This window comes from Micrasema longulum, unplaced genomic scaffold (genome assembly GCF_059751315.1).
Source record: "Micrasema longulum isolate JH-2025_06_02 unplaced genomic scaffold, ASM5975131v1 h1tg003324l, whole genome shotgun sequence".
Taxonomy (NCBI): domain Eukaryota; kingdom Metazoa; phylum Arthropoda; class Insecta; order Trichoptera; family Brachycentridae; genus Micrasema; species Micrasema longulum.
Window position 1 is genome coordinate 28,419 of NW_028280401.1, and position 26,066 is coordinate 54,484.

Genomic DNA, 26,066 nt, shown 5'->3' on the forward strand with positions numbered 1-26,066 from the left:
ACTTTTGTTGCGTTGATTATTACCGACAGCAACAATAAATTGATATTTCTTTTGAATCGGAAAAACAACAAACAGTCTCGGTGACCCACGGTCAGCTTTCCGATTTTCCGATGTACCATAATTGGGTGGCGTGTTCCCAGACCACGTGGCGCTGCTGATTGGCGTGGTGTGCTCCGGCTTCCTGCTGCTGGGCGCGGGCGCAGCGCTCGTACGCGCGCACCGCGCCCGCCGCGCGCCGCGCCGCCCCGCGCCGCTCGCGCCGCCTGCGCCCGACCACGAGATGACCTGGGACGACTCGGCGCTCACCATCACTGTCAACCCCATGGAGACGGTGAGTGGCTCGCCATCGCACATTATCACGCCATACATTTCCTTCTCCGTAAAACTTAAAATAATTTTCCACACACATTACTTCCGTGTAAACGCTTATCGTATGCAAATAAAATTAGTTTGGAAGGATTTTGAACGCTGAAATATGCAATTTGCCTTGGCATCCAAACTTGAGAAGCCCATAGCTCGGTAACCAAACATCATTGGACGAAAATGTTTAGAATTATTTTTACTGAAAAATAGTACCCTTAAACCCCCCCTCCTCCTCGAGCTCACCCCCCCATCAGGGCAGGGGCGAAGGAGCATATGAAGCAAGTGAGGCTGAGCCTCACCAAGAAATCATTGCTATTCACCAGCACCTAATATGTATTTTATTTCGCATTATATCAACACAAAATTTGCCGGTTGATGCCGCCCATCAATTAGTAAATGCGTTTGTAGTGTCTAGAGTCGATTATTGTAATGGTATCTATGCAGGTCTACCAATGAACAAAATGACTCGCCTACAATCTGTATTGAATGCCGCAGCGAGACATATTTTCGGAATCTCTAAGTTCAGTCATATCACTCCACTACTTCGAGAACTACACTGGCTACGTTTTCCACAGAGGGTCGAAGACAAACTCTATTGGCTTATGTATAAGTCTCTGCACAACTCTGCTCTGGAATATCTAAGGGAACTATGCATTCCAGATGAACTAGCTGATAGGCGTCTCACGCTTAGATCAGCTACGTCTACAGCGAGAGAAAAAATTATTATACCTCTACGCAAACAGCGCACTAAATTTAGTGAACGCGCATTTGCAGTCGCAGGCCCTATGGCATGGAATGCTCTCCCAGCAGAGGTGCGAGGCTGTGAAAGTGAGAGGATGTTTCGGAAAAAACTTAAAACCCACTTGTTCTCTCTAAATCATTTGAATAAATCCGTAGCATGTGACAACAAAATGAATTGTTTGTATTAAATTACGAATTTAAAAACTTCAATTAAATTAATTTTACAATAGAATCACTATGTTAAGCGCCCTTGAGGTATTTTATTACGAAAATGGCGCTATATAGGTTATCCATAATAATAATAATTATGAAGATAAAAAAACTAGCAACCAAAATAAAAATGCTCAAGGATGCCTACAAACATGGTCCCTACCGTGTTATTTACTGTAGGTACCTACTTAACATTTACATATATTATAATTATTCTTAAAATCTGAGCTTCACTAGAAATTTGGTATCAAAGACGCCACTGCATCAGAGACTTTTGACACACATTACCCGAGTCTAAAATATTATTTCCAAAACTCTGGAATTATTTCACCAATTGCCTTTTTTTTGTATATTTTGACTGGGCTATATATAGTCCACTCTTATATACTTTGCTGAGACTAAGTGCAAACTATCGATTTTCAAGTCCTTCAAAAATTTGGACGAACCAAAAACATTGTCGGTGTTTATGTTTATTTTGAGTGACTAGTATTTTAATACAGTAAATCCTCGTTTTTACGTTACTCAATTTTACGTTTTCCCGCTTTTTACGCCGAAATGTTAAAGTCCCGTTTCTTTTACATACATTCTCATTCAAATATCCCCTAATTAACGTTTTTGTGTTTTTCATAACCCCGGTTTTACGTTTACGAAAACTCATTCAATCTGTCAAAAGACGTTGAGCCGCGCGCCGCCGCGTGAATGGAGAATAAAATCGAGGCAAATAAAAATATGTGTAAATTATTGTCTCTAACTAAATTCAAAGTAGGTGTAATTGACCATTTTGTTAATTTTGGCATTTTACTAAATTGTAACATGCAGTTGACGCATGTTTAGGAAGAATAAAATCTTTACATCAATGAATTACGATGTAGAAAGTTTAAAAATTTGGTTAAAAATTAAAAGTTATAAACATAATGTGAAAAGAAGATTTTTTTTAAAAATAAAAACCTTTATTAGCATAAATAAACAATTAACAATACATTCAGTATAAAAATGGGACACGTAAGGTTGAACTTGCCAAAAAAGAGTCTGGCTCTTGTGTTTGGCAAGTTTACAAAATAACATAAAAAAGAAACGAAAAATGAGAAAATATAACACTAAAAAATATTAAAATAAAAACACAAAATTTATAAATTTATAAACACAGGCACATATTAAACATACATCTCCATTTTCAAAATACAGTTAATGTTGATTATGTCAAGAAGCTTTTCTTTAATTTATCCTTAAATTTTCCGTAGTTTATTTCTTGACGTAGATTTTGTGGTAAATTATTGAAAAGCTTCCGTCCTATGTAAGTATAATGATTTTTGGCTGTGGTAGGTAAGATATTTAAACAGTTATCATAAAAGTGTAAAATATTTTTGCTGCGATGTAAATGACAGTTGAAATTCTGTGTTACCATACTAAAAAAAGTGGTGCCCTGTAAATAAAATTTTATGCAAATAAAATGATTTTTTTTTCATGTTTTTAAGATTGAATACCTATGTAAAATTATTTAAACATTTTTTTTTAAATTCAATAAAAAAAACACATAGTATTGATTGAAAAAATACAAAATATTTTTAATGAAATCATAGAAAAAATATGAATAATTCACAATTGTGGCATTTAAAAATTTTTTTAAACATTTTTTCTGCAGTATACTTAGTATAGTCTAGTACAATATATTTCTATGTAATTTCATTTTTTCCATACATTTTTCATTTCCTAACTTAAGCGTTTTCCTCAGTTTTACACTTTTTTGTTGCTCCCTAGAAAAACGTACAACAGGGGTTTTACTGTAATTTGAACAGTCTTTAATTACCCGATTACTGTCACAGCAACAAAACGAAGAAGAGGGCGGCGAGATGGACAGCTCCGAGGGCGACAGCTGCTCCGACTCGGACTCGGACGGCCAGCACGACTCCTCCGACGACGAGGACCACGATGGTGAGCATTATTATTATCACTCCGACAAAGTACGGAGCAGTAGGAGGCTAGGGTTACCCGAGGCAATCGATTACTAATAAATATACATTTTTAAGTTTGCATTCACCAGTCACCAAAAGCAAGGATGATCATATTCTAAGGTAAGAACCATACGTTCTATAGGCCTAGTGCTTCTAGCGCACTTTTACTGATGCCTGTACACTCTTCACTCCTCACACTTTCACCGCTCGTTGAAATCCACGCAAGGCTAAGCTGCACGGAACCAGTGTTTCATTTCTTGTACATAATTTATCTAGAATTGCTACTGTGTGTGTCACCGTAGCAAAGGCGATTTGTAACTTATCGATGTTCCTATAAAACACTGGATATTTTTATATTTATTTATATACGGCATTTCTGCCATTTACATATATGTGGTATAAAGAGTGCTTAAAAATAAAAATATAAAAATCGAATATGATATACTCGTACTATACATATTATAAATTACTTGAAATACATACATATTTTAAAGTAATTATACAATAACAAAATACATTAATCAATCAAATTATAACTATTCCAACCCAATCTCCTGAAGTTGATTTGCTCTGTCGCATTTATCGAGAATAGGTGTCTTTACTTCGGCAATGTGTCTGTGAAAATGATGATGAGACATTAGATCATCTGTTTTTTGACTGTCCCCTCTACGAAAGAAGCGAATTCCTTCAAAATATTTGTGAAGAATATAATACGTTCCCTCTTAACGTAAAATTTTTGCTCGCCCAGAATGATTTGGATACTTATTCACTTCTGACTGAATTCTTAAGGACAAATAATAAAAATATTTGAATTTGCTAAATATTATTTGCAAAATTTAAATAATAAGTCTAATTGAATGTCCCTCTTTACTTTTGACCCAAAATTTCATTGTATCTTTACGTTTAATTTAGACGGTAATAATATTTTATTGTCACATAACTCTTTCATACTGATTTGAACTACCTCACATTATGCACAATAAGTTTTTCTGGGTTATTATGCCGTGTGTCGTTCGTACTCTCTACCGACGTTTCGGATCGCGTTACAGCGTCCATCATCAGGGTTGATGTTATTTGTGTATGAATATGTGTTACGTTAGGTACTTAGAATTTTTACCGTGTCGTAGTCGTTTTTGTGTGATGTTATGTATTTGGGACTTGTACCGTGTCGTAGTCGTTTAGATTAATGTGTACCATTATGTATTTAGGATCTATACCGTATCACAAATCTGTGTTACATTGCAATCTTTATGCGATTTCTTTATGACTGGGTACCAGGATGTTTTTAATCGCATCCCATCATCTGGTACGGTACGGTACAAGTCCCAAATACATAACATCACACAAAAACGACTACGACACGGTAAAAATTCTAAGTACCTAACGTAACACATATTCATACACAAATAACATCAACCCTGATGATGGACGCTGTAACGCGATCCGAAACGTCGGTAGAGAGTACGAATGACACACGGCATAATAACCCAGAAAAACTTATTGTGCATCTTAACGGCCGTGAAAATCTAAGAAGTTTAATTTACCTCACATTATATTATATTTTTTCGTGGGTATGGGTTTTTTTTGTCATTCACTGAAGCGTATATTCTTTAAATTTCTTATTCTTGTTTCTAAGAGCCGAAATCACTCGCAAACGAGTGGAGGCGTATAATAAAAATAAATAAATAAAAAAACTAAATATATCAAAATAAGATGCATATTCATTCCCGGTATTCTGTAATCTAAACATAGGTGAGTTATATTGAGCTACCGTTCGAGAATTTTGACAATAAAATATTGTAGACATTCTGCTTAACCTAGGTGGTACATAGAATGAAATCAATTTCAGTAGATCAGGGGTATCAAACATAGGTTTTATTATTTTATATAAAGTCGTAAGATCGATCGATGTTCTTCGTTCTTGCAATTTTGTTAATTTAAGAGAGTCTAAAATTTTGTTATAATTTAATTGATTAGTAGAAAAACCCATCTTAAAATTAATACATCTAAGAAACTTATTCTGAATTCTCTCAATAGAATCTGAGAAAGTGGTTTGATAAGGTGACCATATTGGAGAATTATAATCTAGTTGGCTTTTCTTAATGGATTACTATGTCAGGCGCAGTTTGCTTCCCGCCCGTTGCAAGAAAAAAATCCAAGAAAGATTTTTCTCCATTGGTTCTCGATTTATATGTTTCTTTTTTGGGTGATGCCGTGTGTGTTGGATTTGTTCTGACGTCTTGGCTACCATTGCAGGAGCCATCTTTAGTAATGATGGGAATAATTGAAACATTTAGATAATTGAAATACAAGCATTCGAGACATGCAAAAAATCAAATTCAAATATTGAATTCATTGAATTTTTTTACCTTGAAATTTCAGAAAATGGCAAAAAAAAGTTATGTTTGAAGCTTTGCCGGAGGGGAGGGGGTAAACATATACATGTGTAATAAACAAAGTACTTATTTGGATTTGGAACACTATAAACAAAATTTTGACTCTGTTACAAAATGACTAAATGACTAAGATAATTATTCTACCATCAATAAAAGTATTTTTTAAATTTTCGAAAATTCAATTTTTCAAACAGTAAATATACATCATGAAATTTGCTGATTAATTAAAAAAAATAATAATGAGGAATTTCAGCCCTATGGGAAATTGGGTATAAAACAGTTTTATTACGCACGGTAAAAATTAGAGCAATAAATTGTAATTTTTTTTTTTAATTTTTCATGCGTTTTACCGGACTACAGCCTTAATTGTAGCGCTTTCACTCTTATAGATTATGCATACAGGGTATAGTCTAAGCTTGTAACCGGGTTGCACAGTTTAAACCTGCGATGTGCCAGCGGGTGTCCCGCAACACTTCGGACCCTCCCACAATCACTTTTAACACGCTATTTTGTAGGGTGAAAAGTCTTCAATTATAATCTTAAATGCGGGAAAGAATGACTTACTTTGTATTCAAGTTAAGACGATGGCATGTTGCGCATTTTCATTGAACAGTGTAATAATATGAGTGGTACTTTGTTTCAGTTACTATAAACAATCGCAAGAAGTACAAGAACGTCAACCAGCTGGAGTGGGACAACTCTACCATGTAGGTGTGGGGGGGGCTACCGCGGAGGGGGGTGTGTTGATAATTGTGAATGTTGGTACTTAAACAGACAGAATAATATATATGTTAACTACACAGACCACGCCGGCAACACGCGCGAATAATTACGCAGAAAACCCGCTAGAACCAATTGAATGATTGACTCAGATCTGTTGTCGCCAGTTCCCATTAATCAAATCTGAAGATTTTATTACACGAATCAGAGAAATGATCTCATCTGCGTCGTTCTCCTCACTGCAGAGGGTCGTGACCATCCTTCTTCTTTGATTGTTGTCCTCCGGCCACTGACGTTCTCGTGGCAGTCCCGATTCGGTCAGTCCATCTTTCTTCGACCCCTCCTGTGAATGTTAATTTTTCAAGACTGTTCTCGTCTCTTTCGGCAGTGTTTTATCTGCTTTCAGCTCTTTTAAGAAAGAGATATTTGCCCGTCTCGCAGTTGAGCAATACACAAGTCGCTTTAAATCTTATATGCGAATGATGAATTTTAGAACCATGCTGATTTTGATCCCCCCACCCTTAATTGTTGTGGATCCAGTCCAGAAACTTTAAATAAATATTTTATGTCGATCCTGCGAGGAATCAAACCCGAGACTCTCGGCATGGTAGGCAAACGCTCTAACCAGACTAGTAGACTTATCTCCACTCGATTAACTTTTTCAGGATTTTTACCTGAGAGTAGCTATCGATTGAAAAACTCTCCTACTTGATTCCTGTTCTATTTTACATGTGAAACTGTATTTTATTTTCCACTCGGAGATATTAAAATAAAAAGCATGCAAATATTAGACTTTTGAAGATGACGGATTCCATTATATTTTTTAAAGCATTACATCTGCTCGCGTATGCCCTCTGCCTATTACGCATGCGCACTCGAATTTCAAAGCAAAATATCTTTTTAAAAATTCAAAATGAACTCAATTCTTTTGTTCTGATTTGTGTAATACGGTCATTATGTAGTCTCGTAGAGCCTAGCTTCTAACAGGAGCGATTGCTTTCACATCTTTAGCTAGATCTCTCCCTTCGAGCCTAGCTCTTTAAAGAACTGGGCTATTAAAGACGGACCAGCTCTCCTATTCTTGTGTCCAACTGTGTCTTGAAAATGTGTCTACTTTTGTGACATACGACGGCGTCACATTCGCGCATTTAACTTTCATACTTGAAATAATGAAGCTCAAAACGACATCTGAAATTACATCTTTTATTTATAATCAAATTTCAACCATTGGTGTATTACGGAAAATTGACACAGATCTCGTCAGATTCCTTTAAGATTCGACACCTATGCTGATTCAACGAGGAATACATATAAAATAAAATCGGATCGATTTTTCCAGCTTAGATATTTTTTATCTATGTCTTGCTTTAAAAATTATTTATTGATTTAAACGCTCGATGCGAATAATCAATCGTGTTTTCAACAGCGTAAACATATGAATATTTGAAAAAAAATGCAACATCTTTTTTGCTTGCATTTTCTGGGTAATTTTTCGCGTAAAGCTGGCAAAATGTGCGGTATTCAATAAGCAAACTCGTTTGTAAAATTGGTTGGTTTTGCACACGAAATTACGTGGGAATATTAAACCGAGACGCTCCGATATACAATTTTTCTTGATTATCAATCTTTTTAACATGTTGAATCTGTTAAATTGAATTATTATAGTTATTTGTGTACGTTAATTTTTGCGATTACGGCATTTATCTGTTGCCAGAATTAATATTTGCATTTGAATTGTTTTGAATATATTTTTAAAGTTGATTACCTGTTTATCGTTTATGTTTTAAACTTAGCGCATTCCATTATATCTCAATGAGGAAATTTAGTAATAAAAATAAACATTATTACCGCAATATTTATCTCCCACTAAATCTCTGCCTATTTTTACTAGGGGTTTAATTTTTAAATGTTTTTACTGTGGTCAAACGAGCGCTTACTAAAACAGCTTCTCCGGGAATGTCTGGCACTAGGTGTATGATGCGCTTCCATTCCTCCCGCTCCCGAACCGGAGGACCCCGTTATCTGATCGATCCGACTTGTAAGAGACCACCCTCTTGATTGCTTATTCTGGAAAATGCGGGTCAGTGCTATACAAGCTCCTGACGTCACTGCGACCGATTGTGACGGGTCCCCATAAATCAATTCTCGCCCTCCGAGCTTAGGTAAAGAGCCTGGTTGTTGAGCGAAAGGCGAGTGTTCTCATATTGCGAAATTCTCCTTCCAGTATCCAGCTATTAGGTAGGCGGTGAGCGCTCTAGCATCCTTAGGATTCACCAATGGCCCCCCGAGGATGCGGCTTATTTTGTGATATAGATATAAGCATCTCATTCACGTAGAATGTCTATTCGTGTTTCATAATTTGCACTGCAGATCCTACACATGGAAGTTTCAGAAAGGTGTTTATTCAATCTGCAGTGCCCTGTAAGGGCTCTAGTGATAACCCTCACATGGTTCCGGCTAAGTTTTGTTTCTAAGTTCTTACAACATGTCCAAAACACAGTCGAATCCTTTTCATGTCGATGGAAAACTTTCGCTTATTGAAAGTTCCCGGAGGATGGAGATGTTTAAGTGTCTCGCAGTGCACGGAATGCGTAGCAACCGTCTCCGACACCACCTTTCAAACACGTAAAGCATTTGCCTTTCTTCGTTCTCTCTTCTTATCCACGTTTGCTCCTAAGTGAAGCATGTGGACATCACCAGATGCCTCCGGGAGACCCTATCGCCGGCCAGCGCTCGCCTCTTCCCGCGTCAATTCGACGTCCCTTTAATGCGCCTAATAAAGTCGCCTCGTGCCCAACATTCTCCTATTGCCTTTACTCCTCAGTATCCACGTTTCAGCTCCATACGACGCAGTGGAGAAGGAAGAGATTTGGAAATAATATGTAACTTTGTATAGCGCTAAACTTCCTCATTAATTATTTACTTGTAAACATGTGTATGTATGTATGTATGTTGTGATTTAAAACGATGGTGCAATAATCGTGGGTTCTCGTCCATAATATTCCCACCTAGTTCCGTGGGCCTGCGTGTTATATGTTGGTGTTAGAGTGATCACAGAATTATCACACCGTCACACTTGCACATTATTAATAATTAACGTAATGAAATTAATGTTAACGAGATAAAAGTATATATTGTACGTATATTTAATACTATAGTTGAAAACAAACCTATCACTTCTGTTAGAATGCTTTTATACCCGACGGTAAACGGAACACTTGATGTACTTCACCTAATTATTATATTATGTATGTGTAATCTTCTACTTGATGTATTGTATTCTAATATTTCTACATACACTTGTACTTGAATAATTGCCCGCCTTAACTATCTATACAAATGTATCCGTACAATTGTAGTGGACATATCTCACAACCGATCAAATCGTCCAATTTTCGGGAGACTCTAAAAATTTAAATAACTTGTCTTTTTAAGTTTTTTTCACCCTTTGAAACTATGCCAATATATCGATTTTGGATTTTTCTCTAAAATGCTATTACATTTTTCAAAGTAAGTCTTAATTGTTGCGTTCAAATAAGTATTGATGGTATTATGAAGCCGTCGAGCAGTCAAATCTTAAAGCTAGTACGCATCTAATAATACATAGAGCACACTGCATTGGTCCGTCATATGCGGCGTACGTTGTAATACGTATTGTAGTTTGGTCGGTGCAATTATTTGAATGCATTTGTATATTATTTATAATAAGAGTAATTTCTTCCATACATTTCCAGTGATTTATGTATTTTTAAACAACCAGCGCTACTAAAATCACATTTTAAAAAAAGTACGTATTTCACGGGAAAATTCTATGGATGTTTTTTTTTTTTTTTCATTTCTATATACATACATATATTACAACAGTTGCCGAGATCATTTTTCTGAAGAAAAAAAATAGTTAAAGTGACCACTTTAGACAATTCTGCCTGTGTTTGAACATCTTTCAAAGCCTTTATTGACGCGGATGCGACACGTTTGCAGACACTTTTATCTCATATGCCTCCGCTTGACGACAGTGGTCACCGGAGTTTGCTGCGTTAGTTTTCTTATTACTTTATTCCTCACAAAGTCAAACCAGCGCACACCCGAGACATCTATCCTCAAAACTCGGTATTTTGCCGTTTTGGGCCCTAGTGAGGTGCCAGGATTCGCATCCGTAGACGCGAATAGGTGTTATGCAGGCGGCATTTGTTTTTCACCGAGTAAATATCAGATCTCCAGACAGCCTGCACTCCCAGTTTTTGTTATAGAAGCTGCCATTGTTTCAATTTTTACACTTATACCAGTTGGGGAGGTAAGGAAATGCGGACGTTCAATCGTGATCACGTAAACCGGCCAATGACAGGTCATAAGCCTTTTAAAAGCCCAGCCCTTCTCAAAAATGTTCCGCATCGCTGTTGTGATGTATGTATGTCAATCTTGATAACCCTCGAAGGGGTGAATTTTAGCCTCTGTTACATTCGGAGATACTCGAAATATTTTTGTTATTTCTCTATGGCGAAAGCGTAAACAAGAAGAATAAAAAATAAACAGAGCTTTGTAAATTTTAAAAACATCATAATTATTGTATTGGATAATAATTAATAGATAACGACACTCTTGACAATTTCCAATTTCATATCAACGTTTTTATCATGAAGCGGTATATCGGTGTATCGTGTATCTACTAATAAATAAGTTTGGGCTAACTTTTCTACCATTTAACGCGTAATCTAATGTGTATACGTTGTGTCACCGCGCGAGATTACTGCAACATTATTATCCTAGTTTCGAAAAAAGGCGCCAATTCCAAAATTAAGCGCGGCCATTTGACTCGGCTTAGTAACTGTATTGCTTTTTCCGCATAGAAACTCAAATATCTTATTTTTGTTATTGAATAAAACTGTTAAAAAGAGAAGCGTTTACGTAGTAAATTTGGTGGAATGTGCTCGGCTAGAATAGCCGATAATCTCTGGAGATCTGAGACAAACCTGGCCTTCAGAAAAAACCAAAGTGATTCTAAAACATCACAAACGGGAGACATATTTACAAATATGTAACCAGGGACGCTAGAGGCTATAGAAAACACCCTAGTCTTCAAACTTTTTCAATTAAAATTACGTATTAAATCACCTACTGGTAAATAACATATTGGCATTTGATTACATGTCACGTCAGGTCCCCCTGATGTCGACTATGACTCGAAAGTACGCGCTCCTGTCTTGGGCAGCTCAAAACAGCGCCTCGACTGTTCCAATCCCCACCTAGACACGTGTGTTCCGAAGCCGGGAGACCCGGCTTCGGCCCGCACCTCGTCGACCCTCTATTTGCTTTTTATAATTAGGTGCAGTCGTACGTACTTCTCTCCTCTAAGCGCGTGTCCCGGGTAGGACACCTTCCGGACTTCGATACCAGTTAGCGACCGTCTATCTATTCTTGCATTTGCATTGCTGACCATATCGGTCCGTGGAATGGGTAGCATTCTACGATGCATCCTCATTTCGAATGCCTTTAGTTAGCCGGTTTCAACAGGTCCACTCTTCACTGATCGAACATATTCTTATACCAAACCATCGGTTGATTAAATAACATCTTTGTAACTTTCTGCAATGCGTAAATTTAATTATAGTATCTTAAAAGTAAAATGAGTGCAATACGTAATCTCCGTATCTAGGCCTTGTCAAATGGCGAGAATTCACGAAGTTAGCATAATACTATTGTATGAATCTCGTACAATTAGATCTAATATCATGTTTAACGTAGTGGATTCTGCTAAATTGTATGTAATATACTTAATTAATCAAGTACTTCTCGTAATAAAACTGATCAAATATTTTTTTATTCACAAAACGCACACGCTTTCAATTTGCTAATTCCGTGTTGAACCTATTTAATGCATATTTGAACTTAATGCAGTATTTTCTTAGTATTGTTATACTGTCTATAATTTTATAATGAATTTTGTTTATTGTCTCGTTTGTAAAATGCAGTATTTGACAGATTCATAGACCATTACATGCACCGTTTCTCCGAAAAGGCGGCGAAGAAGTCTCTTGTAACCTGTCCATCTGCATCTTTTCATGCACGTATGCCAATTATTCCAGTTTTTACATGTCTATATTTATGTATTCGTTATATTTGAAATAGTTTGTAAATCTTTTTAGCCGTTATTTAGCCGGGCTCTAGCTCTACGCGTGTAAACCATCCTGGATGCTACGGGCGCTGCCACCCCATTCGAATTATATCTATAGTTTGTATGGAACGCAAAATTCCATTGTTATAAAAATATATATATGATCTGGTTATTCCTCACTGGGAAATTTCGTTCTGAGGAAATTATTTTGAAAAATAATATTTATTAAATCTATAAATCTGTCAAATACTCTACAATGTGGGCACATAGCAGACTACATAATCAAAAATATTAATTTTACAATGTTGTTTTTTTAGTTGTTTCAATTTATTTTATGTTTTATTCGCAAAATAGAACCTCTTCAATCTGAAAATATTGTAATCTTAAAGGCCATTGAGGTACGGTAAATTAAAAACTTGCAATAATCAAATGACTGTGGAAATTTAATAACAGAATCACGTTTGATAATCCAAATGATTTGTCCGGCTGCAGTATTTACAATTAGCGCAGATCAACGAGGCTCTACTGTGTATAAAACATATTTCTATTTAATATTTGTGATTATATTATTTTGGCAGCTCTTCGTGAGATTCTCTTCGACGTTTTTACGTAGCTTTTACAGCGGATAAGTTTTGATTCTAAACTGAGATTTTAAAAATAGATTTGGTGTTTGACTATTGGCTAGATGTATTATAACGTGTAATACATATATATCTATGGAAGCAATTTTTTTAACTATCAACATAATCATCTTTATAGAGAACATTAATGATATATGTAATTAAATAACTAGACGTATCTACATTTGTATGTGTAATGTATCCGTGTATTTATAATATGTATTATAATAATAATTGTAACGACGCATTAATTTTTTTTTACAAATCCCATAATTGTGGAATGTCATTCATTTGTTCAAATTCAAAATTAACGTATGTGATTTCTATGATTTACCCCTGCGAGAGATGTATTAATTCAATCAAACAAATTGTTCACAAATTTAAAAATTAAGTTAAGAATTTGAACAACTGAAACAAATAACATATTTATTTAAAGATTTTCTCGAGTTTTTATTCGTAAAAACGGGAGAATTTGTTTGAAAATTAAAAAACCCAACTTATTTTTTTTTTGACATAATGATAAATCATATTATAAACTATTAAATATTCTTACGAGAATATTAACTTTAAATAGATGAATGTAAAATTCTAACTTCATATATTAAAAGCAATTTTGTGTTTCTTTTTAATGGTGCTTCTACATTTTAGATTTATTCTTCTAAATTTTTTTATTTACTTATTGAAAATTGAATTGCAAAATCATTTTCTTTTTATATACCAGTATTTTAACATTAATTAAGATTGACTAATAATTTCTTGCGAATATAATTATTATACTTTCACGCTTTGAATTTTATTATATTGTATGTTTAATTTTTAATTATAAGAACTTATTGTTTTTTACGAAGTCGGCAGTGTGTAATTTAGATTCTAAATCTGAGTACATATTTCACAAAACTACGAACAATTTTTTTTTATTCTTGCGAAAGGTTTTTTTAAAATGATTAATTTATTTTTTATTGTAATGTTTTTTTGAATTAAAAAATATAATTGTACCTTTTGAAATGTTGCCATAATAATTTCTAATGAATTATTTGACCAGTTTAAAATTTTTCATAAACTGCCATTTTTTAAAATAAGTTATTTTAGGAATTCCGCTTCTGATCTGATTTGATATTTTTCCCCACATTTTTTGCATTTACAAAAAGATTATGTTTTGATAATTTTTAAAATCCATCACATTTGTAATAGGATTTAAGTTTGTATTAAAAAAAATAACAAAAAGCATTTAATTTTTATTCCATTAACCAATCAAATGTAGTAATATGTGCTTTTTGCAAATTTGGCACTATGCTTCGCCACGCGAAATATAAAATAAAAAAAATGTAAAAAATATATTTTCTCTACTGTTATTTTAATCGTCCCCGCAGTTAAGTGAAGTTTTAAAAAAAGATAGATTCTTCTCCTAATAAGTATATGTAATTTGGGGCTGCAAGAAATATATCTATATGTTTATATATACTAGAAAATTAGTTTTTTAGTTTAAGAATCCTGTCCATGTAAGATAAGTTAAGCGTATATTATATATTTAGAAGTGATAATATTAAAGAAAAAAATACAAGTTTGGAGTTGATGCACCTAAAGTTGTGGTAGAAAATAATAATCGGGTTTATTGACCTCCGTACCACTCCGCCATTTTGTTCTGTCGGCCATTTTGTGACACCGTTTTGTTGATAATTTAAGTCGTCTATAAACTCCTCACAGCAGCTGTAAACTAAATTGGACATATCGCCTCCGAATCAAGCAGAATTAGATGTTTTATGATCATTTGAGGCCGGATGTTTTAGAAATTGGTGGCACTAAGAAATGTAAAGATTTGTATGTACGTAATAACAATAAAATAATTTAAAAAACAACCGCTTTTTATTTATTTGGAAATGTTTTCTACGCTCACTGCAAAAAGCAATTGGAAAGGTATGTTTAAATTTATTTTAACAGAGAGGGAAATATGGAAGTCTAGGCATTTACGGGGCTTATGACCTGTCATTGGCTGGTTTAAGTGCCCACTTTACACTGTTAACATTCACCATTCTGCCCATGTTTGAACATCCACATTTCCTCAACTCTTCCATCTGTTGACTTTTGTGAAGTAAAAGCTGAAACCTTTATCACGTGGGTGAGATTCATTCGGCTGAATCAAATCACCTACTAGACAAAAAAGTCAACAGATGGAAGAGTTGAGGAAATGTGGATGTTCAAACATGGGCAGAGTGGTGAATGTTACACAGTGTACTTAGTAGGATTTTTTTGTGTTAATGTAATAGTTTTTTTTTTGTATTTGTTACTAAGGGTATACGTATTGTAAAATGCTAAAAATAAATCATAATAAATATTTTTATTTTTTTAAAACTAGTCAATGACAGGTCATAAGCCCTGTGGATGCCTAGACTTCTATATTCCCTTCTCTAAAATGTTCTCCATTTCTGTTGTGATATGTTTAATATTTATGTCATGAAATGATTTTATAACTATCATCTATTGGAGAAAAAATCATAAGCAAATAAAAAAATTTTTTTAAAAGAAAACAGATTTCTGGTTAAAAATACGGAACAGAATAATCAAATTAGTATCGTATTTTTTTGACGATGAAATAAGATGGAAAGTCACACTTCTTAGCCGAGAGAGAGATGAGTAGATCTAAGGACTGCAGCGTGATGACTAGACGTGGGTAACTCAATTTTGAACCGGTTCAAAAAGACAGTTCGAACGCTTTGAGCTGCTGAGCTGCAGCTCAAACTTCTAATGGCGGCTCACAGCAGTTCGTTGTAAGTTTCGTTCGGATGGTACGCGTGCGCAACGCTTCATATCAGCCGAGTCAGCGGTGATTCGGTGAATCGTTGAGCTGATCTGCGAGCCGGTCCAAAATTCCAGCTCAAGTATTTGAGCTGCGAGCTGATCTGCAGCTCAAAAAATAATCTAGTTACCCATGCCTAGTGGTGACCGAAAAAACGGGGAAGGAGAAAAGAAAAACTTTGGTTTAGCAAAACATATTCAAGGAAACCTAGTCTGCACCCAGGATTGTGTTTTAAAAAATACCACAGAGAAAAAATTTTGATAGTGTAAAAGGTTTTTTTTGTTTTAAAAAATCCGTTGCTAAATAAATTTTCTCTTATTTTTTTTAAAGCTATTTTCTTTTGTATCCTTTTGCAAGAATTTAATTAGAGCTAGCTTAAACAGTGAGTGTGAAATAGAGTTCAAGGGTCAACCTTGCACCGCTATGCAAAACTTGGAACAATAGTGGACTGGTGTACAAATTATCAGCCCAGACTGTGCCTTAGAAAGTCTGTCATAAAAATGGTAACCACTGATACCAATTTCTCAACATATTTGTTTTTAACCACTTATTATTTATTTCATTACGGACTGGTTTCTGAGCTACTATGCTCTCCTTTATCTAGATACGAAAAAAAAATCCTCAACACAGGATTTCCCACTGAGGAATACATTATTTATTTATTTATGTAAATATATACGCCCAATGGGCATTTTAAAGGACATATTTATATATATAAAATTATTATAAAGGAAAGTAGAAAGACACAATGGTATAGAGTAGACTCGGTGGGAGTGGAAGCGGGAGATAATAGGTGTTTATAATTGAATTTGATTCAGTGATCGTTTGAAAGAAGACAACTTGTTATCAAAGAAATCAAGACTGGTATGTTTGTTGGCAGACCTAAGAATTCTGGGCACAGGGCAATAAAAGCCATAGTTAGTTCTATGGTTATCGGTATGAAAGAGTAAGCTTTGTCTGAGATTTCTAGTTGGGATATTTAATTTTATTGAGCTCAGTAGTTCAGGCGCATCAAAGAGTGAGTTGAGAATTTTAAATAGGACTAGAAGGTCGGATTTATTTCGACGGTCTTAAAGATAAGACATATTTAAGGTAGTTTCTAACTCATTATACGTATATTGGTCTCTGGATAAGCCCAACCTCCAGCCTAACTTTCTTAAAAGTCGATGTTGGAACTGATTCAACATTTTTGATGTGAACATCATAATACGGATACCAGATAACAGAGGAATACTCTAGGTGCGGGCGAACTAGGGAACAGAAGACAGTTTTAAGGGTATTGATATTTTTGAAGTCAATTGTGCTTCTGTCAATAAATCCAAGGAGTTTTAAGGATTCATTGGTAAGATGTTCTATATGAAGTTTAGTGTCGAGTATAATACTTAAATCTCTTACACTAGACACAGATGATAATATAATATGGTTTTAAAACCAAATAATGCATATTTTTATAAGAATGAAATACTTGACAAGTAAATAATAATGAATAATCACAAAGTCAGTGCTTCACATACAAATTTTATTTAAAAAAATTAAATAATTAAAGCTATCATTTTCTTCAGTATTCTTACCAATCTAAGAAATAAAATTCACAATGTAATAACACTAGACTTTTGTCGACACATACATTTTTAAAAGGTTGCAATTAGATTTGAACGCAGTTATGCAGAAAGCAGCCAGTTCACAATTTAGAAAAAATGAGATATTGGTATTATCGGGTGCAGTGAGGTCAATTCTATGTTCTGCTAAAAACAGCAAGACCGCTTTCATACAAAAAAACTGTAATAACCACCTTCTGAAAATAGTGTTGATCACAAAAATAGCATTTCTCAATTTGCAGAAAACACCCACAAAACTACAAAAATCTTACGGTACTTTAAAAGTCAATAAAACTGGTCAAATACATAATTATATTCTTGTATGTAGTATAAAAAAAACTAATTTATTTATTGTTTATCATTTGTCCAAAGTCAAAAACATGTCATACTCTTGCGTAGATTTCATTATTCACACTTTTCATTAAAGTGCTATTACACAACATTATTTTTTGGTATGTGTATTTTGTACATACACAAATCTGGATTTCTCCCGAGGGGGAGTAGGCATATATTTTTTATTAATATCCCTACAGAGATGAGGTAGAATTTTTTCAAATTCAGGATTATGGATATTCGAGCGTTTACAGGGCTTATGACCTGTCATTGGCTGGGTTAAGTGGCCACTTTACGTTTTACAACATTCCCCATTCCGCTTATTAGCGAATATCGACACAGGTAACATTTTTTTTGGATTTTTGTATATATGTTATTAAATGAGAAACCATTCACTAGCGTGTTGGAGCGCCATCTATGTATTGATATTGAAGTCAAGTATTTTTAATTAGCATATTACTTTATTTTATGTATTTAAGACCTAGCCAATGACAAGTCATAAGCCCTGTAAACGCTCGAATATCCATAATCCTGAATTTGAAAAAATTCTACCTCATCTCTGTAGGGATATTAATAAAAAAAAAGTGCTATTATCTCAGTTTTTATTTTCTATGGCTGGCTGCTTTCTGCAAAAGTACGTTCATTTGAACTTATTTATAACATTTTTTATGAATGGGATTATTAAAAAGTTTGTCTTTTTTATCTTAGTAATGAAATCTAACCACCTTATACTTTATATTCCTTCTCTTACACTCAAATCCAGATGTTTGGTGTTTTTAATTTTATCAAGGTGGCAGAATTAATACCCAGATAGGAGTACTGGCATTTTAGAAGAGTTAAATAATCAGGATTTCGTTTTGACTGCTCCAGCAGTTCCTAGGCGTGTTGCGAGCTCTTTGTGCATGCTTCCACCCTCAGTTTTGTGAAATCCCAAGTATTTAGATCTGTCAACTTTCTCAATCCTCTGCCTAATAATACATCAGAATCACAAACGCTATATTCATCTCACAATTTAAAAAATATTTTAATTTTAGGTTATAACGAAATGTGGTGTTCATATCCCAGGCTAGCCGCCAGGTCCGGCATCCCCAAGGCTGGCAGGTCTGGCGCGGGGGGGTTCGGTGCGCCTGTTGCAGTAACCTCCTGTCCGGTGGTGACGAGGTGGAATCTCTTGGCGTGTCGCCGCATGGCCCTGCGCGTCGTGAAGCCCGTGGGACACACGGAGCACGGGTAGGGCATGCGACCCTCGTGGACGCTTGCGACGTGATCGGCCAACCGCGTCTTGCAGAGATACGTCTTGGAACACTCTAGACACTGAAAAAAAAAGTGATTTACAATAAAGCAATTCCTGATTCTGTAATTCTGTTTTTTTTTCTGCACCCCAAGGCCAGGAGGCCCAATAACAGTTGTGAAGCACAAAACACCCGGGCTTTTTGAATTTTTTATATTTATTTATTATTTACGTATATTACATTTTTATTATTCTTTTAAAAACATTTTTAAAATAATTTTTTTATTTTACAGGACTCACAAAGCCAATTAATATGGCTTGTCGGTAAAGATCCTTTACACGAAAACGTATGATCACACTACATAGTTGTATAATAATAATTACTACTAACTTAAATATAAGTTTCTCGGTTATAAAACATACACAATACATAAAAATAGTATATTAAACATAAAAACTACATTTAAAAAATCACCAAAGTTACTCATTCAACCTCAACGTCATTTCTTCAACTCCTGTTTACTCCAACTGGTATAGGAGGTACAACCCCAACAGTTACCAAAATCATCTTGGCTTCATTAACAGAATATCCTCTGATTTTACTAATGTCCGTACAATCAAAACTATTTATTGCTCAACTGTTCGCCCTCTTCTAGAATATGCCTCCTAGAATAGTGGTCTGGTCTCCATTCTATGTCAATCTCAAAAATCACATTGAATCAGTCCAACATCGCTGGCTTCGAAAAGTAGCGTGGATGCTTGGACTAGAGAGAGGTGATTATTCTTATGCTGATATACAGGGTGTTCTTTAAACCCTGTCACATCCGAAACTACGATGATCAGTATAGGCAAGAAGACATAATAGCATATTTTAAAAAATATTTAGAACAAAGAAAAAAAATTAAATAAAATATTAAAAAAAACAAATGGTTGCTTACTTCTGCAGGGGAGAACTGAGGGGAGCGTGGCGCAGTGTCAGACAACCCCTTCCCCCTCCTCGTTTCACCCCTGCAGAAGTAAGCAACCATTTGCTTTTTTTTGTTTTATTTTTTAAAATTTTATTCATTCTAAAAAATATTTCAATGTGCCAATATGTCTTCTTGCTCATACTGATCATCGTGGTTTCGGATGTGACAGGGTTTAAAGAACACCCTGTAGAGTAAAAAATGTACAAAAACATAGAACTAATATTGATTCCATATATATGTTCGGCATACTAAATGGTATAATTTATGTGCCATCATTACTGGGACAAGTAAAATTCCATATTCCGACTCATAGGTTGAGAAACAATGAAGTACTGTTCATCGATCAGCATAGAACAAACTATGGCGGCCTCCGTGGTGTAGTGGTCAAGACGCTTGACTCGCGCACGGAAGGTTCCGGGTTCGATTCCCGGTGAGAACACAAAAATTAAAAATGTGATTTTTCTCAAGCCGGGTTGTTCTGTAATGTAATTCACCACTGTAATTGGGCATCTGGCCTGTTGTGGTGCAAAAAAAATGAAATGGCCTTAATTCTCCAATGACCTGTCTTTGTCGTATTGTTAACTCAAGACAAGATTTGGACTTTTTGGTTAGAGTTTACAGCAATTTAAACGAGCACTAAATAAATAGTCCAGATCTTGTTTGTCAATGCTTCTTTTCTTTTTTTAAAAAATGTGTGAACTATTATTTATTGTAATATTAAAACCCAATAAATTTAATAAATGGACAATGTCCGTTAATGAATAAATAATTTTTATCGATTGTTGCGCGGTACGGTCGATAATCCTGAGATTAAGATAAGCATTGGTTTGTATATTTCTGATTCCTAAGACAGTGTCAGATAGATTGTTTCATATTCCGATAAACAGGACCAACCTGCCGATTGAATCAACGAACCTGATGCATCCTGGGCAGATGCGTCTCCTCGTGTTTCTTCAGGTTGCCGATGTTGATGGCCCGGTAGGGGCAGTGCACGCACGCGAAGGGCTTCTCCCCTGTGTGCACGCGTTGGTGGATGAGCATCTCGCTGGGCGTATCCGTGCGATGGCCGCAGGTGGCGCACTCGTGCGCGCGCCGCCGCATGTGGCGCCGGCGGTGCGAGCGCAGCGCGGCCGGCCCGCGCCCGCGGTACGGGCACAGGTCGCAGGCGAGCAGCTCGCGTGCGCCGTGCGCGAGCAGGTGGCGCCGCAGCGCCGCGCGCATGCGCAGGATGCGCCCGCACAGCTGGACGAGAAAGGGGGGTTATTATTATTATTTTTATTTTTTTTACAGGATTCATCGAATCTCTTATAATCGTCAATAAATAAATTATAACTATAAAATTAAAATCAATAATCGCCAATCTAATGCCAAGTTGTCTTGTCCTGGAAATATCCATAGACTCTATAGTAGCTCTTACCAAACAGGCTGTGCTTGACAAAATATTAAAAAAAAATTGTTGGCAAAGCCTGAATTTCAAGAGGTACCTTGTTGTAGAATTGAATGCAGTTTGAGATAGAAGAATTATTATAGCGGTGGGCACAACTAGCATATCTATATTTTTAGTGTTAAACCTATGGAAATCTCAGTTTCTTCTAAAATCAACAATATTTTTATGAACGTACATTAAATTTTCATAGATATATTGACATGTGACATTCAGTATATTGATTTTTTTAAACCTATCTCTAAGCGATTCTCGGAGACTCATATTGTAAATTGCTCAAACAGCTCTCTTCTGCAGCACAAAACAGAATCAACATCTGCAGCACTTTCCCACAGCAGTATACCATAAGTAAGACATAACGCTGTGGGTGTAACTGAAGTATACCAATCTAGCTGTTTCTGATGTTACTACGAGGGTGAATCAAATACGAGATACATCCAGAAAGTCAATTCTGTTTGTATTTCTGGCCGTTGCGGCATTGTAAACGTAGTTTCGCACATGCAAGGTACTTACCCTGACTAATTAAGAGAGCTTGGGTTAAGTTTACTGGAAGAGCGGAGGCAGCGTGGTGACTCGATTGAAACATTCAAAATCTTAACTGAGCAATATAATGTGCCCAAGTTGAAATCAATAATCACTATGAATGAAAACAGCCATCTCAGAGGTCATTCATTGAAACTAAACACTACCTCCTCATCCAACCCCAGGAAGAACTTCCTGACAAACTGAGTTGTGGAGAAATGGAATGGCCTTCCTGAGAAAGTGATTGGTGCTAGTTCAGTGAATGTTAACTAGATGCACACAGCAATGTATAATGTTTAATAACCATGTACTTGTACACTTGATATACACGCATCAGCTTAATAGCTGCTAGTGTATTATAAATAATAATAATAAAAATAATAATATTAATCGAAGAGTTGACGCCATTATGAGTTAGCTGATTGCTGTGCACGCTTCGTGGTGTTTGTTTGAAATGATGAATAAGTCCCGCTGCTTGTGAGATAAGGCCGTACTTGAATATGGGCGCAACAGTTGCTTTCTTCTATTCTGATGGTAATTCTCCGGTCTCAAACTAATGTTGCATGAGTAATGATATAGGGAAACTTCGGGCAGTTGTACACTTCTTTAGTAATATTGCAGGGATAGAATCGGGGCTCATCGGAGATTCAGCCTTTAGTTCAATTAAGCCCCTTTCAATGTCTGCTTGGTGGAAATTGATGTCACAGATGGATTTTTGGACTCTAGTGCTACATGCTAAAGATTTTCGAAGTACCATAAGATATCTCTAGTGTTGTGGGTGTTTTCTGCAAATTGAGAAATGCCATTTTTGTGATGGACACTATTTTCAGAGGGTGATTATTACAGTCTATTGTATGAAAATGTCCTGGCTGTTTTTAGCAGGACATAAAATTGACCTTTCTGCACCCGATAACACCAATATCTCATTTTTTTAATTGTGGACTGCTGCTTTCTGCATAACTGCGTTCGATGGATCTTAGAATTATAAAGTGCGTAAACCTACGGTCACATACCTCACATACGTACTCAGGGAGGGCGTCGATATCATGAACCACATTGGGCGGCGCGGGTTGTGACTTTGGTTCCCTCATTCGTGAGGTTTCGCGTGGCTTCTTGCGCGACTTGGAGGGCCGCGAGTCTGACATTCCTCGGTGAGCTGCCAGGTGGATATCGAAGTCACTTCGGTCGGTGGTTTCCACGGAACATACTCTGAAAAATGCAAATTAAGTTATGCTACTTTAAGAGTTATTTTCTGTGGGGAGGTTATTAATGTTGTACAAACAAACCATCACGCCGCTTCCACATAGGGCTAGGCAGAGAGGATAGAATGCCAAATCACTCTGTCTTTGCATACAGACCTCGCCTCCTCTACATTAATACATCTTCTCATGCACACACGACCGATTATTCCTACGTTTGACATGTCCATCTTCAAGTATTTGATAGTCTTGATCGTGCTATGTCTTCTTCGGTATTCCTCATTTTCTATAGAACTTATTTTTTAGGACTTAGAAGCACAAGCACAAGCCATAGAAGGGATTTTTGTATTTTGAGGTATTTTAACGCGAATGTGTGGTAAAACAACGTATGATAGGTGCACAAATGTGTTCAAGATCCGTGAACTATATAAGGCTGAGACTCGCATTATCGACAGAATCAAGAAAGGGGTGCTGCGTTGGTTTGGACATGTAGAGCGAATGGACAGCGAAAGAACGGCTAGAAGGATCTACGATGCAAATGTTGATGGATGCAGAAAACGACAAAGACCAAGAAAGACATGGCACAATTAAGTACATCAAGTACTTGATGATGGACATGTCAAGAATAGGAATAATCGGCGTGCGTGCATGAGAAGATGTATGAATGTTGAGCTCTGTATGCAAAGACAGAGTGATATGGCCCTATGGGGAAACTGCATGATGGTTTGTTGTTGTTAGGGTATTTTAAGCTTTTTTGTAAATGAAATGTGGTACAGTGGAACTCTGTTTAACCGAACTCCAGTCATCCGGATTACCAAATATCCGGATCGTTGTCAGAAACCTCGCTGCTCGTAACACAGGGATCTTGACCTCATAGAGCAGTGTTTCCCACGGTGGGGCATAACGCCTCAGAGGTGGGGCACCACGCTTCGGAGATGAGAGGCATCGGCATCCAAATATAAAGGGGAATACTCACCAGTCATATGAAATATACGCCAAATTGTATTTAAAATAAAATGATACCCGTTGCGATTTCAATAATTATCTGAGAACACATAAACTGTGCAGGATGTAGGAATAATGGCATGGATTTGCGAAGAAACTAACACAAAATATCCTAATATTACTTTGAATGCCAGAAAATTATTATTACCCGTTCCCTCATCTTTTTTGGTGGAATGTGGTTTTAGCGCTATAAGCGATTTACTCATTAAAAAACTAAATCGATTGGATATAACTAATAGAGGTATAGAGGGGACCTAAGACTGAAATTAATTAAGTTAGATCTGGACATCTAATTTCTTTGTAGCAAGCGTAACAGAATTAGGCGTCAAGATATGTGTGTGTTTGTACTCAATTTCAATTGTCACTCGTGTTTTATTATTGTTTTCATTCTTATTTTATTCTACTTAATTACATTTTCAATTTGTGTTTTGTAATCATTTCAGTTATAACATATGTATTAGAATAGGTTTTATTTAATTTCATTAGGGGTTCATATGTTTACAAACATATTACCATAAGAGTTGAAAATTTACCTGATGTTTACTTGAAAAAGATGCCGGTAGGGCATCTGGCTTTTGAAGAGACTACAGTGGGGCATGGCATAAAGAAGGCTGGGAAACACTGTCATAGAGCTTTCAGAAATATAAATCAATAATCTCAATTGTCTGAAAAAAAGGAAGAAACTGAACGAAATTTACCTGCAGACATATTTAGTTCCAGGAGGCATCAGTGGACAATCCATATCTTCGTGCAGCTCCCGGTCCCAGCGACTTTTAAATACTTTATTGCACCCGTAGCACTTAAACCCATTTTTCTTTACCTTTAAGTGTTCAGTTTGAGTATGTCTTTTCACTGAATCTTTATCTGTAAACTCGGCTCCACAAACCAAACAATAATAAAAATCTGAAGACTCCCAGTAGAACCCGTCGCTGCAATCTTCATCGTCGTTAACTCTCGATACTTCTTCGACGTTGTCACTTGAATCCGACGCCGACTCGTCGGATAATTCGACTTTAACATCTTGCCCCGTATTTGAAGACACATTATCAATAATGGCTTCCTGCTGTTCGAATTTCAAAGCTTCTTGATTGTAATTTTTGAATGCAGTGCGAATGATTTTTTCGCTGTTTTCGCAAAGCGTCCGGAAGTGAAGCGCTGTCGCTAGGAGCGTGTAGCATTCTTCGCAAATTTTATTAGGAAGTTGATCTGAAATTTCTATCGACAAACCTGAGCATAACCTCATAGTGTCTGATATATCCCTCGGCTCCGTCAGTGACGACTCATTGTAGTAAAATATCGACTGCAGGTGTCCTCTTTTTAGGCAAACCCTACACAAAAACTCGAATTCTGAAGGGTCTAATGGAACGGACGGTGACGTCAAATTAGAAAACATTTTTTAATGTAAAATCGAAATCAAAATATTTATGATAAACGATGCATCGTTGAATCACAGAAACTCGGTTCACATCTGTCATCATGACATTTAGATTATAGATAAAATATAAAATATTATTTTCCTTTTTATGGAATCTCTATAGTTGTTATTTATAGGATGTTGGCAATACCGACTGGTGTTTGTATATTTTTTTTATTGAGTCGGCTAACTAATTTGTTGTGATAATAATTTAATTAGTAGTAAATAACCTCTTATTTTCTCTCCGTATTTGTCATATGCACAATTACGCTTTTGATGCTATTTAATTATATAAATAACAAAAGAAAACTTTTTACGCCTATATTGCGAAAACAAATCATGATTTAAAAAACGTATACAAAACGATGTATTTATTATAATAAAATTATAATGGACTCAGTATTGATGTAGACATTTTTAACTGCACGTTGCATTTGTACAGAA

The 26,066-nt window shown here is 35.8% G+C and overlaps 2 protein-coding genes across 2 annotated transcripts in view; one reads left to right on the forward strand and one right to left on the reverse strand.

Moving 5' to 3' along the window:
* Cals (calsyntenin 1) overlaps window positions 1-8,221 on the forward strand; it is a gene marked incomplete at its 5' end in the record, with an annotated part of 32,061 nt that extends 23,840 nt beyond the window's left edge. Inside the window, 3 exons of the mRNA XM_088242112.1 lie at window positions 141-331; window positions 3,138-3,246; window positions 6,306-8,221. Coding sequence (XP_088098238.1) covers window positions 141-331; window positions 3,138-3,246; window positions 6,306-6,373 — 368 coding nt within the window. The remainder of the gene's footprint in view (window positions 1-140; window positions 332-3,137; window positions 3,247-6,305) is intronic.
* Window positions 8,222-18,427: 10,206 nt separating this feature from the next.
* On the reverse strand, window positions 18,428-25,700 carry LOC148270868 (uncharacterized). Its single transcript, XM_088242114.1, has 4 exons — window positions 24,907-25,700; window positions 23,018-23,213; window positions 20,954-21,280; window positions 18,428-19,153 (listed from the first exon to the last, which is right to left on the reverse strand). The coding sequence occupies exons 1-4, from the start codon at window positions 25,599-25,601 to the stop codon at window positions 18,875-18,877; spliced, it is 1,497 nt and encodes a 498-aa protein (XP_088098240.1). The 5' UTR covers window positions 25,602-25,700; the 3' UTR covers window positions 18,428-18,874.
* Window positions 25,701-26,066: the final 366 nt, after the last annotated feature.